Raw genomic sequence first — 16109 nt, forward strand, 5'->3', positions numbered from 1 at the left:
TTTTCATATTCGGACCTTTGCATCTAAAGCTCGAATGATACCCATTCCGGTTGCTCCTCCAAGCCTTTGCTGTAAAGTGCTAACCTGCCGTCATTTGGCTCTTTCTCCTACCCTCCCTTTCCTGTTGTAGGCAACCAGTGCAGTTGTTTTCTCTGATGGGTTTTCCTGTTGCTTTGGAGGTTACTAAACCCAAGAGGATCTAGGTGCTGCTCAGTGTACTTCTGGGGCTGACGTTTTCCTCTGATGCCTGTTACCTTTTGCCCACTTTTCTTCTTTCGAGTTTATTTAAATTCCAAGCACTGTCACAGCAGGGGAGAAGAGTTCTTTGAGTCTAACTATTATGATTTACCCCAGAGCGTTAAGATCACTGACAGGTGTTGGCCTGGCCTAATTCTCTTAGCCTGACTCAGGGAAGTCTAAAGATTTCCTTATCATTTCATCATCTTCTGAGATGAAGTCGACTGAGAAAAGGGAAGTCTGGAAAGTCAATGGTACCTTCAAGGATGAAACCTATGCACAGGGACTCCCGCATCGCTGGATTTGGATGGTAGAAGCACAGTTCAGATGAGAGGTGGCTGGTTTAGGGTTCTGATAAACAGCAATCAGATAAGACTGGTGTGTGGTGAGACAGGACTTTGGTTCTGGGAATGTGCCGTGCCTGAGCGTCTGCTGTGGATATGGCAGAGACTCTGCCGGCCACGATGGGGTGAGAGCCAGGGCCAGAGAATGGAAGTGAGAGCCTGAGCCCTCAGAGGAGGCTGCCTCAATTGGAATCCGGGGTCACTTCTCTTTTCTAATTGAAAGATCCTACCAGCTGTTGAATCCCTCTATGCCTCAGTTTCCTGCTCTGTAAAATGGGAATAATAAGAGTACCTACTTCATAGAGATGGGAATTAACTGAGGTAATGCATTTAAATTACTTGGAATAGTGATTGGCACCCAATAATACTAAGTATTAGCCCTTGTTATTAACAGAACTACAAAAAGGCTACAAAAAGCGGACCTTTCTAATCATATTGACTGCCCATTCTCCCCACTTAAACACTAACATCTGCAGCGGACCTTGGCCCATTCTGTATCTCCCTCTGTTGTCTTTTACAAGCTCTTCATTTAACATCTTTGCTTGCCTCTCAGTTTTTCTCTCTTAGGTGAATGTCGTGGCACTGTTAAGCCTGTTCTCCTGAATTAACTGGAAAAGCCAGTAAACTTTCCTATCCCCTTTCTTCTGATGATAGAGTTTTTACCCCTGGCCATAGAAGCGGGGACTTCATCCAGGCCTGATCTGAAATCATCCAGGCCTGATCCATCAGGCTGCAAATAAAGGTGTTCCAAAGATCGTGCAAATGATCTCGGGGTCACAGCTATTCTAGGGGTTGTTATTCGTACATAGGGCTAAAAATGTTATTTCTGCTGGAGTTGCTAAGCGGGTGGTGCCTACATGAAGTCTGCTCTCAGCCATCCAAGAAAGTGAGGCTGAAAACAGATGTAAGAAGATATGAGGAATAAGGAAAGGAGAGAGTGGTGACTATGGTGAGTGCTGGCTCCTCCTTCATTTCTGTCACTCACCACCCATTCTTCCTAGACTCATTCCCTTTCTGCTTAGTCCTGTTTGGATTAGGCCCTGAGCCTCTGAACCAGTTGGAGTAATGCTGCTTAAACAAAACAATGAGTTCCATCAGGACCAGACAGTGATGGGATTTTACTGATTTCTGTGATGCCTGTGCCTTGCCTAGCGCCAAGCTTGGTCAGAGGAACGATGTGGTCTACATTTAGAGAAGTAGAGCTCCAAATGTCAGAGCTAGAACTGCCTTCTCATGGGGTCTTACTTTGGCAAGTGACTTGGGCCAAAAAGCATCTCCTTATCTCCTGTGAGCTGTCTGCCTGGAATTTGCAGAGCCTGGACCACTGGAATGGGCGATGGTGGATGCCACCAGATGCGGGACTTAGAGACAGCCCAAAGCCCTCTGGACACTGCCACCTTCTCTTATTCCCACAGAAACAAGCTCCCCCGGGTGCCTGGGAGGACTCTTTTCTTTTGGAAATATTGGACAGGATCCATATTCCCTTATTCCCTTGCTTCCTTTTAACTTTCTTTAAAAAAGTGGCTTCCCTGTGATACAGGAGGTGGGCAGGGAAGTGCTGTGTAGAGAAGTGCAGGATCTCTGGCGAGGGCTCCACCCTCAGGCCTGTGTCCACGGACCAAAGTGAGAACAGGCACTCTTGTTTTCGTGCCCAAATGTTGCATTTTCCAAGACCACTCTGGCCCGCCATGCCCCCCATCCTGTGCCAGTAAAAACCCCAAGACCCTAGTGGGCACACACAAAAGCAGCTGGACGTCAAGAGGAACACACTGGCAGAAGAACACACCGACAGATGCTGGCAGGCCATCAGTGGTGGAACGACGCAGATGCTGAGGGAAATTTGGCAGAAGGTGGTTGGAGAAGAGCCTGGCCGCTGAGCAACCCGACTCCAGGGTAAGACCACCTTCCCACTCCATCCCCCTTCTGGCTCCCCATCCATCTGCTGAGTGCTACTTCCACCATTCAATATCGCACTCATTCTCCAAGCCCACGTGTGATCCAGTTTTTCTGGTACACTAGGGCAAGAACCCAGGATACTGAAAGCCCTCTGTCCTTACAATAAGGCAGAGTCTAATTGAACTGATTAACACAAGCCTCCTGGGGACGGCTAAGCTGAAAGAACACACCGTAACGCACACCCACTGGGCTTTGGGAGCTGTAAACACTCAACACTAGACGCTGCTGTCGGGTCGGAGCCCATACTCCCCATGACATGCCTGTCTGCATGCTCCCTCTAGGGGTCTGAGTAATGGTGCACCAAAGACACAAGCCTCACCCTTGTTGCATGTCCTGCAAAGGGATAAGGGAAAACTCCTCCTGTTTCACCTGTGCATAAGTATAGGTCTTCTTTTGACTTTTCATAAACTTACATTCCTTTATTTTGTCTTAGCCTTGTCATAACTAGGAAAGCAGGTGGGGCAGTTAACACCAGTGTTAACACAGATGCTGAGCAAAAAAGGTCAAATGCCTGGGCTTCTTTGTCCCTAGCCTGACACAGGCTTGAAGGTAATGACAATGCTGAGATGTGAGTGGCCTAAGAAGACAAGATGCATGTAAGTGTCCTCTGTACCTTATAAATAGATTTTACTAGAAAGTATTTTAATCCTTTAACTAGACCTTGGAAGTCAGCTTCCAGGAGCACAAAACAGACCTTTTCCCAAATAGCTACAGGCTGCCCTCGAGGAATAGCTCTAGGACACAGAAATATAAGCCAAGCATCCTCTGTCATTTTGACACCTTTATTAATGTGCCATGGTAGGAAATGAAATAACCTATTCATATGTACTTTAGCTAAGCCTGGAATATACATTTTTAAGGCAGGAGCTGGGGAGGAGGTTGAGTGGAAAAAAACAAAAAGCTAAAGGGAACAAAAAAAAGATTCTGGATGGACTTTGCAACCATAAATGGTAAAACTAACCCTGTTCCACTGCCAGCTAGAAGAACAGCCGAGTAAGGTTTTGATTTACAGGAACAGCTCAGTAAGGGCCTTGTAGAGAGCTTCATGCCTGCCATAAAAATGTGATTAGCTATAAAACAGAGAGCTTTAACAAGAGCATTTAAGCATAGGCAACAGACCTGCTCAAAAATAAACAAAAACAGATACTGCTGCCTGAGTATCTAACCCAACTTCATAAAGATCGGGATCAGGAGAATTTTTTTAGGCTTGTGATATAATTAATAACTTTTTACTTTTAGAGTCAAAAGAAGGGAAAAGGAAAGATGACCTTGAACTTTGCAAGTGACCTTAGTCTGCCTCTCCTCTAAGGCTGTCTCTTCAGCTTGCACAGTTCTAAAGCATGAATAGGAATCCTCCCCCAAAACAGCTCCCTGTGTCAGACCCTCCCTGGACACCAAGGATGGAAGGAAATAGAAGCCAGCAGGCGTCCAGGGCCTCAGGAGGGGAAAGTGTTTAAAGCTCCGAGTCTCCCAGCCCCGTGCCCTTGGCAGTCCCTCACTGCTTGCTCTGTGACAAGTCTGCACTAATAGCCCTGCACTGGGAAGGTCTGTGGCCAGAGCCTTACCCAGTTCCCATCGACAGTCGTTTTGAAAACAAGTGCCCCTTCTAAGTTAGTCTGAAGAGGACCATTGGCTGGATATGGAAAAAGGAAGTAAAATGCTGCACATCTGTTAATCACTGGGGTAATTTCTTAGTGAGTAGTCACAACAGCCGTGATCTATGGATTTCTCCCTGTGTGTCAGTCACCATGCAGAGGACTTTATACGGATTATCTCTGTATCTTCCAACAAACTCTCCGAAGTAGGCTTTATTATCTCCATTTTATAGTGGGGACAGAGCATACCCAGAAAGATTGTCATACAACACATGAAAGTTAGAGCTGGGATTCAACCCTGGCCTGTCTGAATCCAGAGATCAAGCTCTTAACCCCTATGCTGAGAAAGTGCTTGTACTGAAAAAACACTCATGTTCGAGAGTTGAGTTCTCCTGTTTCTGGCTGCAGTTGCTTTCTCTGTTCTGTGAAATACCAGGTGTATGTTCCTCCTTTGCTTAGGCCTGATGCAGTTACAGTGAAGAATTTTCAAAAAATTTGTATCTTCACAGAAGAGGCATGTCCACTGAGTCTGCAGGCCAAACATGAGGTTCCCTTTGCTACTTTTTGTCACTTCTTTTCCTTTGTGTCTTTCTTGCTTATCCTTGTCCTGCTGAATATATTTGGCCGAAAGCTCTTCCTTTCTGGGAGTGAAACAGTGCTTTACTGGAATACATATGGCAGGTGTGGTTAACTGCAATTTCACAGTCTCCTCTCATTTCAGAAAGCAATAGTACATTTAGCCACCCAGAAATTAATTAAATACCATTTAGGATTTCTTAAATGTAAAACAATGGTGTCGTGCTTTAAAGTTGTCTTTCTAAATGTCCCTCTTCTCACCCTCATGTTACACCTTGGCTTCAGGGAAAGGGAGAGGATTATTTTGAATTGGAAGGGTTTCTAGACATATCCTAGGATTTAAAATAAATAAAACTGGAACATAAGCTGTTTTTTTAATTTTTTAATGTCTTCTTGTGCTGTAAGCTGAACCTCGACCTAAATTCTTGTTAATTAAGACTTTATCCTGTGTGTGCCTTTGTGTAAAAACAAATTCTCCTATTATAATCATCCCACCCACCCTTGCCCAGCTTCCTTGCAATATTGCTTACGGTAAGTTTTTCTCACTATTGGAGGTTTAAATGGAGCCTTGCATTAAATAAATGTTCAATCTATTTTAATAATGTTGCTTTATAACTAGGGCAGACTTTTCTTTTCAAAATAGTTTCAGTGCTGATTTTCATCAGGATAAGATCTAGATTAATTCCCAGATAGACATTGAGAACCTGTGGAACAACGTCCTCTCCCTGGAACCTCATCATTCTTTCACAGTTACTTATGGGGAAACGCCAATTCAGTTTAAGGGTATCTTCTGTGCAGGCCTTCCCTCACACCCTGAGTGGTGTAAATGCCCCTCCTCGCCCTTTCCCTTAGTGTCTTTGTGTCTTTATCCTCACAAGTTCATCTTCATCATGTAAAGGTTTGCTTAAGTAGTTTTATATCCCCATTGTTTAGCACAAAGTAGGTGATCAATAAATGTTGCTGTGGAGTGAGTGAGTGCTTTTACAAAAAAGCAGAGTATGCAGGTAACCTAACACAAAATAGATTATGGGAAGTTCTGATATTTGCAGGTACCACCTTATCAAGGTTTTTGTACATGTAAGATTGCATCCTTTTGGAGACCAGAGTGATTTCTAGGGGAGTTTGGTGTTTTTGTTGGGCCTTAAGGAATAGGTCCTCTCTGGTTAGGTGAAGATTTTCCAAGAAAGCATTCCAGGAATAAGGGATTATAAAATTACAAGGTCTAGAAAGTCTAAAAGCACAAAATTTATAATCAAGAGTACGGTGTGGTGGAAGACAGAGACTCATATAGGAAGAGTGAGAGAATGACACATTTTGAGGACACATTTTGAAGGATCTAAATGTCTGACCAAAAATTATGTTTAATTTTGAAGGCAACTAGAGAGCATATGTAGAGTTTTGAGCCAAAGCATGATAAGATTGAATAAGTGCTATGAGATTAATATGACCATAGTGTGTAGGGATAATACGTTGAATGGACAGAGAGACTATTTCTACATTCTAGATTCAAGGAGACAAATTGGGAGTGGAAGGAGTGAGAACAGAATGATGGAGGTGCCAAAGACATTTTTCTGAAGAGTTGACAGACTTTCTGCACACACAAGGCTTGATTGAGCTATCACAGGAACTCATTTGCTTCTCTCTTTTGGATATTTAAAAAATTTGTCTGAAAAGCAAAATTGTGAGATTTTGTCTTTTTCTTTTGCCCTGACTCTGGTTAAACATGAGCAAATAAACTGACTTTCAACTTTAATGCCAATGCTATTTTGAATTTTGCCAAAACCAACCAGTATCCTAGAGCTGAGCTAAAGAAACGTTATTTTCCAAAATTAGCAAATGCTTCCAACTTGTTATTAGAGTAGGATAGAAATATTCCTAGTGAGACCCACCTACTCACTCATATTGTAGAGAGAAATTTGGTGATGATTCACAATCCTTATAATAATGTAGCAAGTTGCAATGTGAAATGGAAAGCACAATTTTTTTTTTGATTTTTAATGCATCTTCCAGAGGTTGGGGCACAGGGAGTATGAGCATAAGCCAGGGGAAGAGGGATAGAGGAGTTCTTTTAGAAAAATCACCGAGAAAAAACCAAACAGATAATCTGTAATCTCTTAAAAAATAACTGATGGCTATACAGGATTTTTATGAAAGCATAATAACTTCCAGAACATAGGCAAATTGGTACACATTCCATCCCAGTAGCCACCACCTAACATAAGTCATGTATCTTTAACCCTGAGTTTACTAAGTTGCATACAAATTGAGCATATGCACGTGGGCATTGGAGGGGCACGTTGACAAAAATTTCATTACTTTAAGGAGTCCTGATACCGAAAAAGAAGAAAAATCTCAGAGCTAGAATAATGACGCCCAAGAGCTAATCTAAAGACCTTTTATTTTGACCACTCAATAGTGAAATGAACTAAATAGGGGTGGTGTGGTATATCTATTTTTGTAATATAGAACACTGTATTTTATTCCTAGTTTTTATTTAAAACAGTGATGATAGATACCAGTTGACAGTCTTAGGTTGTCTCCAATTTAAAAAGAATTCTGTCTGTCTTTTCTCTGTTTCTTTTTCTCTTTCTGTAAGAGCCACAGAGCTCAAGTGTATTCTACAGTGACTCACAATTAGTATTATTGAGTCCAGTTGCTTAAAAACGAATTTGGACTATAAGTATAGAACAATTTTCCATAACAAAGGTTAAAATCAAAGGATAGCTTAAATGATGCTTAATTAACTCCAAATCAAATTAATCAGGAAACCGTATTCTTTTAGACAAGGTTTGCAAACTAATTATAAGTGCTGGTGTAGCCTAGACATCTCTTAGCTATGCAGATGCTCATTCCCTGCCTGCCATAGACCTTGAGACACTAGGTCATAGATGGAACTCAGGAACTTGTCTTTCTTTTTTCTTTTCTTTTCTTTCTCAAGCACCCCCAATTCTTTGTGAGGTAGTTGTCTTCAGAGCACATTTTGATCATCACACAACAAGAAGGTAACTGTGGCACTTCAGGTGAGAAGAGAATCAGCATTCAGGTCTGGTTCTACCATTCACTCCATGAATCTTGTTTCCTGTTGTGTTATAATTGGGGAGTATGTTCATTTTCTGGGGGCTACTGAAACGAAGTACCATACATTGGGTGGCTTAAAACAAAATAAATGTATTATCTCACAGTTCTGGAGGCTAGAAATCCAGTATTAAAATGAGCACAGGGCCAAGGTCCCTCTGAGACTGTGGGTAGTGACCTTCCCTGCCTCTTCCTAGCTTCTAGTGGTGGCTGTCAACCCTTTGCATTCCCAGCTTGCAGCTGCATTGCTCCAGCCTCTTCCTTTGCCATCCCGTTGTGCTCCTTCTGTGTGCTCCACTCCTCTTTCTATGAGAGAACCCATCGTACTGGATTAAAGGCCCACCCTATCCCAACATGACCTAACACTTAAATAATTATATCAGCAGCAACCGTATTTCAAATGGGAGGTCACCTTCTGAGGTTCTTTTTGAAAGACACAAACCCATAATGCAGAAAGAAGGAGTATGTGCCTAGAACAGGTTAGGAGTTCCCAAATCAGAGTCAAAAACTGATCCAGCCAGACTTTCTACAGGTCTCTTAGGAAACACACTACAATTACAGGTTTCACTAACCTGACGGCCATATCCTGACTCAGTAGGTAGGAGATTGTGCCTTAGAATGTGTATTATCCTTGGGTAGGAAATCCCCACTCTGAGTAACCCTGCCAGATCACAGCCCTAATTGATGTTTTGCTGAATGTATTGGGTAAAAGATAAGTTATAACTACATAGAACTTATGCAATAATCTCACATAACTACATATATTATACTGTCTTCACAATGCACTTGGACCATATGTTCATCTATTTTGGCAGGAGTGGGGACGTGAGGTTCTCAACTTATGCTTGCTTAACTCATAGCCCATGCTTTTAAGGAAAACTAAAGCTACTTCTAACAATTGTCTTTATAAAATTAAAGGTGTTGTTGATGTTTGATTTTTCCACCATTTTAATTATCAGAAAGATAATGAAAATTGGGTTGTTCCCTCCCATTATGACTGATTTCCTCTCATTAATAGAGACAAAGGCTCTTCCTGAAGTGGAACTGAAATATAAACATGAGTTCACCCTAGTCTCTAAAGACTTCAAGAGGCCATGCATTTGATCAAAATGGCATGTTTTAAATCCTCCTTTCATGATAGAATACAGATAAAATACAGATAGACTGAAGCCAAAAGCATTCCTTGCTGCAGACACACTCAATAATACGTACATTGTTAATCTCTGGCTGTTTCAAAGTAATTGTAGGCTTCTGCATGGAACCAATTTTCTGATTTTTGGAGACTAAGATAATTCAAATTGCATGTCCTTAACTATGATAATAAGTGGAGTCTGCCAGTGGTTGCTTGTGTGAGCCGGTCATGCTGGAGGAAAGAATTGGGCCTTCATGTGTCTTACAAACTGTAGTTTTCTCTTTAGCTCTTTCCTCAGCAAATGGAGTCATGCCAATCTAAGTATTTAGAAGTGTCTCACAGAAACACTGAGTTGCAGATAGAGTGGAATTAATAATTTTTGTTACATAATTTGTTGTTTCAAATGACAAATTTTTAGTAAACAAACTTGGTTGATACTTTTTGGATAATTTATGGTCAATTCTTAGTTTTCTTTGAGTATTTTTAGTTACAATTATTTTCCAATGGGACTTTTTTTTTTTTCTACAGTATCATTGTTACTGATCTGCATTTAGTTTGTTTGCCATATGCTCTGCAGTATATTTGTCTTCCCTGGTGAGGTTGTATATAAAGTGAGGTACAGATTTTTGATATTCTTAAGTCGGGTACTAAAATATTTTGCCTCAAATTATTATTTCAGAAAAAGTGTTTTTTTTTAATTAAAAAAATCTGAATTAGCCAAATCCTTTAATCAGTTCCTATGTGCATATTGTGTGTTGCTGAGAATTGAGGAAGAGTGTAATTCAATGCAGAAGACATTTGTGAATTTTTTGAGTCAGGTTGGAGACAGAGAAAATTTTCTATTGATATTTTTGGTTTTTCCACTCACCACTGAGACTGAACTCATGATTTCCAGGTTTCTAGGAGTCACGTAGCTATTGAAAGACCAACTACTTTCTGTGTCTCTGGGTCAAAAGTTATGAAAAAGAAGCAAGAGAATCTAAGCCAAAATAACACTTCAAATAGTCCAACGACTATTTATGGCTTTTCACATAAATATTTAGACCTTCATCAGAAAACATTAGATTTAAGCAAAGAGTAGCATATGTAGGTCAGTCTCAGAATTTATCAGCTGTTCATCAGCATTAAGTCATTGGGGTTTCTCCCTTTTGTGGAAGTGGTTTGTTTTTGGCCACAGAGCGTCATCATTGTCATGCTTCAGTTCTTTCATTTGTGTACTATTTAATTAATTAATACTTAAATATTTGTTGAACATTTACTGGATGCATATACTGGGGATTAAATACCTTAAGAGAACCTCTCAGTTGAACTGAGGAGATAGACATATAAAAAAAATTTCCAACATGGGAACATGATAAATCTTGTAATGGAAGGTAATAGAAAAACAATATTCACGCAATAAAAAAATGCATGAAGAAGAACATAACAGGAAATTCGGGAAGGTAAGACACCCTTCATGGAATGAGGTTTTTTATCTATAATTGTAAAGATAAAAATCTTCATAAATCTTCATTAATTTATTTTCCAAATATTTACGAAGTATTACAAAGTGTTGGCCACTGTGCTAAAGATGACTGTAAAGTACATGATTCTTGCCTTAAAGACTCCCAGATTAAGAGGAAGACAGCTAAGTGAATGAAGAAACATGGCTCCAGCCAGGTGCGGTGGCTCACGCCTGTAATCCAGCACTTTGGGAGACCGAGGCGGGCAGATCACCTGAGGTCAGGAATTCCAGACCAGACTGGCCAACATGGTGAAACCCCCTCTCTACTAAAAATACAAAAATTAGCCAGGCGTGCTGGCAGGTTCCTGTAATCCCAGCTACTTGGGAGACTGGGGCAGGAGAGTCGCTTGAACCCAGGAGGCGGAGGTTGCCATGGAGCCAAGATTGCGCCACTGCATTCCAGCCTGGAGACAGAGCAAGACTCCGTACCAAAACAAAACAAAACAAAAAAATCACAGCTCTGTGAAAGTGCTGACTCAGAACTGAAGGCTGTCATGGCTCATACAGGAAGTATTGCTTGAAAACTGAAGTGAGACTTTTTGGTTTGCAAAGACCCAATTCACTCAAATGAGCTCAAATAAAAATGGCATTGAAAGACAACAAAGTTCTCACACAAACATAATGGAGCCAGTATTGAGTCTCTGGGAGAACTAGCCATCAGGAGCCACGCGGTATCTGTCTCTCTCTGGATCTGTTAAGTGGTCTCATTCTGCTTCTTTCTGCATGTGCTTTTTTCTATACTGAGTCACCGGTATTTTATTGAACAATATATTTTTTCAATAGGTTCATTGTTATCATCATCTCCTTTTTTAAAAAAATAAAATTACCTGAAGTCTTCAAGATTGCACTTTATGGCTAACACATTGGAAATTGTTGACATTTCTAGTTGACTCTTCTCTGTAGATCAAAATATTCTTGAGAAAATACTTTCTTTCATGCGCGTTCATGTGAAGAGACCACCAAACAGGCTTTGTGTGAGCAGTAAAGCTTTTAATCACCTGGGTGCAGGTGGGCTGAGTCCGAAAAGAGAGTCAGCGAAGGGAGATAGGGGTAAGGCCGTTTTGAAAGATTTGGATAAGTAAAGGAAAATTACAGCCAAAGGGGGGTTGTTCTCTGGCGGGCAGGAGTGGGGGTCACAAGGTGCTCAGTAGGGGAGCTTTTGAGCCAGGATGAGCCAGGAGAAGGAATTTCACAAGATAATGTTATCAGTTAAGGCAGGAACAGGCCATTTTCATTTCTTTTGTGGTGGAATGTCATCAGTTAAGGTAGGAACCGGCCATCTGGATGTGTACGTGCAGGTCACAGGGGATATGATGGCTTAGCTTGGGCTCACAGGCCTGACACTTTCTACAGTTACTTACACAAATGCTAAATTTGGAGTAAATACTGCTAAATGGAGCTTACTAATTCTACTTTTAGTATTGAAATAAATAACTCAGCCTGAATATTTTTACATTTTATTTACAATGTTATATTTGTAAACTGAGGTTACAATGGGCATTCAAAATAATGTTACATGTTTCACCTCCAACAGAATGAATTTCCAAAAATTTACTTTGATTCTGTGATGTGCATGAAGAAAACCAAATTTTTCTGGAATTAACTTTATTTTTCATTTGAACTGTCTGGTAATACTGACATAAAATTAAGATCATTTAATCTTGTGTGAAATTCTTCTAATGAAGCAAAAATATTGACAGTTATTGCTTCACTTTTTGTGCATGCATAAAACAACTTGGATCTGAAAATAAAATTAATTTAGCAAAGCACTAATTGATCTAGGTGAAAAGTCATTAACTTTTGATAGAATATATTAATAATTTTTAAACAGATTATGTGTCCTGTGAATTTCATAAAGTCAGAAAAGTTTGGTAGAGTGAAGGCTGGAAGCTAGATGATAATAAGTAAGTGCTAATTTTGAAAGGTGTGACATCTCTGATTCAAAATGGAGTGTTAAAATTTTACTTTTTAAAATAAAATTATAATGTCCAATTCAGACTCGTAAGTAATAATGACCTTACTTTAGCTGAAAAAGCACATAGCATTAATGAACTGAAGACACAAAATAATAAATACAATTGTATTTTCCCAGAATATAAAGATACGGTCAATGTATGTCATGCAGAGCATCTAAGCAGGGTCACACTCAGCAGTGGCAGGTCCTCATTTCTCAGCTGCGTCCTTAGTAGAGGGCTGGTAGTAGCACAGAGACTGACTCTTCCTTGTTCTTTGTCCTCCAGTGGCCTGAGTTTCTGCTCCTTCTGCTCCTTCCAGTGGTTCAGGGTGAGTAGCAAGATGTGAAGGGAGAGTGCTGAGAAGGAGGAGGGTGGAGGAAGTTGAGAAAGACAGCAGCTTTAGATGAGTGCAGAGGCCACTCTTCAAGTCACCAAATTTAAATGTTGCTTGTGCTGCTCGTTAACATGTTGGGAAATCCTTGACTCTTTGAGGATTCCAGCTCCCTCATCTATTAATAAAATGAGAAATTGCCACAAAGACCTCCCTGCCTTGGAAATTCAAAGACTATAGGCTCTATAATTCAATGGTAGAACTTTTTTATGGGGGGTGTTAGTTACTAAAACTGTAGACTATTTATTTTGACCTTTGAGTATAGGAAAACTTGTTGAGGTAAAAATATTCTCTTCTAAGATTATGCAGGTAGAACTTTACCATTCAACATAGGGATTCTGAAAGATGATTACAGAAAAGCACTATGATGCAGAGCTCCATGTGGTGATGTCAAATCCAATAATTCAGTTAAAATCCTGTAAAAATTACCCATCTCCTACTGGCAGGGTCCAAGTCAGGACATACTGCATTTCTTCTGTTTCATTCTTTTGTTGGAGTTAAATACTACTGCAAACAAGGCTGGATGTTTTTATTTATTTTTAAAATCCAGAATGCTCTTTGTCATTTGACAATGCAGCATACTAAACTACTTAAAATACTTTGTGAGTGAAATCACATGTGTGAAATGTGGTATAAGTTACTAGAGCCCTTGAAGGGCAGCACTTGGGTTTAGTTGGCCTCTTCTGTTTTACCTAATTTCTCAATCCCACCTATTCTTTTTTCTCAGTTTCTTAAATCCCAGTAATTATCTTAGGCATAAAGCAGATTTCTATGCATAGACAGTTCATGTAGATTGGTAACATGGGCTAGGTAAAAAAAAAAAAAAATTACATATATATTATATATATATAATTATATATATATACACTTAGGCAATTTTTATCTGGTTTAAAATGGCTTGAAAGAACCATGGTACTCAGAGCTTCAGAGATACCCTGTCTTCTGATTTTGCATTCTCACAATTCTCTATGATTTAAAAGAGCAATGCAGTGAATTTTTATAAACATAAAACTTCTTCCTGATTTTATGTTTTGACATCATAAGTATGTATTGACAGCCTCAGTGTTAGAGGCTCAGCACTGTGATGTGCACATGTAAGTTCACATAGGAATGAGAGTTTTCAAGGGCAGGGATTTATCTTTGTTTACTGTTATATCCCTTTTGTCTACAACAGTGCTTGGCACATAAGCATGCTAAATAGATTAAAGTAATGAATGTGAGGGTAATCCATACTCTCCTGAGGGCGAGAATCCCACCTGTCTTGTACAACTCTGTGTCTGCAATCCCTAGAACAGTGTTTGCCTCCCATTTGTTGAGTGAGTGAATGTACTTCAGGACTTGGTTCTTGCCATTAAAGAGCTTGAATCTGGTTTGGAAGACAGATTGGCAAAATATTGAAGAGCAGTAACAGTTTGGGATTGTAATGAAAAATTATCGCTAGAAAGTCATAGTTTGATTGTCAAGGTAATGATATAAACAATTGTTCTAGATGTTAAAGGAGGAAAATAATATACAACGTAAATCAGCCCCCACATTTTGACATTGTTGGATATTGACTGATTGCTCAATTGATGGATTGAATGGATCTTTGAGTGCCTCTACATTACAGGCAATATATTGGGTGGTGGGAAGTCAATAGTAAGATAGGTATATTTCCTGTCCAAACTGAACTCATAATCTAATGGGTTCAATTGATAATCTTGTTTTTTTTTTTTAACAATAAGTAAATAAATTTTTTAACAATAAATGTTTAGTTTTGAAGGGAAAAAATGGAACATTGAAATAAAGAATAACAGGGTATTATACTAGAAAGGGTGAATTCTAAGGATATAACAATTAAGCTCTGTGAAGAATATTCTAGGTAGAGAAGGAGGTATGCAAAGGCCCTGAGGCCCTAAGGCAATAAGGAATGCAGTCGCTGAGACCTCTTCTACCTGAGTGTGAATAAGGAGGCAGGTTCTGAAGGATTTTAATCAAGGGGGATGATACAGTTTATATATTCGTCTCTGCCTAAATCTTATGTTGAATTGTATTCCCCAGTGCTGCAGGTGGGGCCTGGAGGGAGGTGTTTGCATCATGGGGGCTGATCCTTCATAGCTTGGTGTTGTCTTCATAATAGTGAGTTTTCAAAAGCTATGGTTATTTAAAAGTGTGTGGCACCCCCCCACCACCAACCATCTCTTGCTCCCACTTTTGTCATGTGTTGTGCCTGCTCCCCCTTTGCTTTCCACCATGATTGTAGAAGCTCCCTGAGGCCTCCCCAGAAGCTGAGTGATGTCAGCGCTATGCTTCCTGCAGAGCCTGCAGAACCATGAGCCAACTAAACCTCTTCTCCTTATCAATTACACAGTCTCAGATATTCCATTTTAACAACACAAGCTAATACAGGGGAGATGGGATACAATGTGTAGAGAAAGCAAGAACGGAAGTGGATCAGTTTGTTTTAATAGTTCATCAAAGGAATGATGGAGAACTTAACTAAGGTAGTAGCAGTGAAAAAGGCCGGTTATGGAAAGATTTGTAAAATGAATGGATTTGCTCTTGGAAAAAAACAAAAAAACGAAAGAACAACAACTAAACCTGGAAGTGGGTTAAAAGCGGGAATAGAGGATTTTCCCTAAGTGTCTGATTTAAATAATGGGTGGATAGTACTGCTTTTTACCAAAGTGGAAAATGGCATTGGGAAGAGACAAATCTGGAGTGGAGAAGCGTGGATGCCGTAGTGGGCAGGTTGTCTTTGAGATGTCTTCCCGACAAACTGAGAGATGCCAGGTAAGACTGGCGAACTGAATGTGTAAAAGTACATCTCAGAGAAAAGGGCCTAACTAATGATATAAACGTGAAAGTCCTCAGTATGTTGATGAACAGCAGTGGAGAGTCAGCTGAGCATATTAAAATTTAAGCCTTCACGTTACAGAACACCTACCTGGAACTGTGAGTGAATTCTTCTTTAAGGTATATATTTAACATTGGGACAAGGATATCATCTGTTAGTTAATATTTGCTACATTAAAAAATATGTCAAGGTAGTGTTTCTTTTTTTTTTCTTTCCTTTTCTTTTTTTTTTTTTTTTTTTTTTTTTTTTTGCAAAGTGAAAGGAAGTTTATTAAGAAAGTAAAGGAATAAAAGAATGGTTACTCCATAGACAGAACAGCCCCGAGGGCTGCTGCTTGCCCATTTTTAAGGTAGTGTTTCTAGACTACCCATATACCCGATTCTTTCCGTTCACACATCTTGTTATAGGTATCTCTCATTTTCAGTAAAGAAACTATATAGTTAGAAAAATCTAAAGAAGGAAGACCCCAAATTTTTAAACTGAACATAATTAGGATAAGCACATTACA

The 16109-nt window shown here is 39.9% G+C and overlaps 1 protein-coding gene across 6 annotated transcripts in view; it reads left to right on the top strand.

Moving 5' to 3' along the window:
• FBXL7 (F-box and leucine rich repeat protein 7) overlaps positions 1 to 16109 on the top strand; it is a 435731-nt gene that overhangs the window by 192457 nt on the left and 227165 nt on the right. For 3 of the 6 annotated variants that reach the window (XM_063724067.1, XM_063724069.1, XM_063724068.1), the window contains one exon: positions 12660 to 12702. The exons of the other annotated variants lie outside the window; for them this stretch is intronic. In XM_063724067.1, coding sequence (XP_063580137.1) covers positions 12660 to 12702 — 43 coding nt within the window. The remainder of the gene's footprint in view (positions 1 to 12659; positions 12703 to 16109) is intronic. 6 annotated transcript variants of the gene reach the window in all.

Source organism: Pongo abelii, chromosome 4 (assembly GCF_028885655.2).
Source record: "Pongo abelii isolate AG06213 chromosome 4, NHGRI_mPonAbe1-v2.0_pri, whole genome shotgun sequence".
Lineage (NCBI taxonomy): Eukaryota > Metazoa > Chordata > Mammalia > Primates > Hominidae > Pongo > Pongo abelii.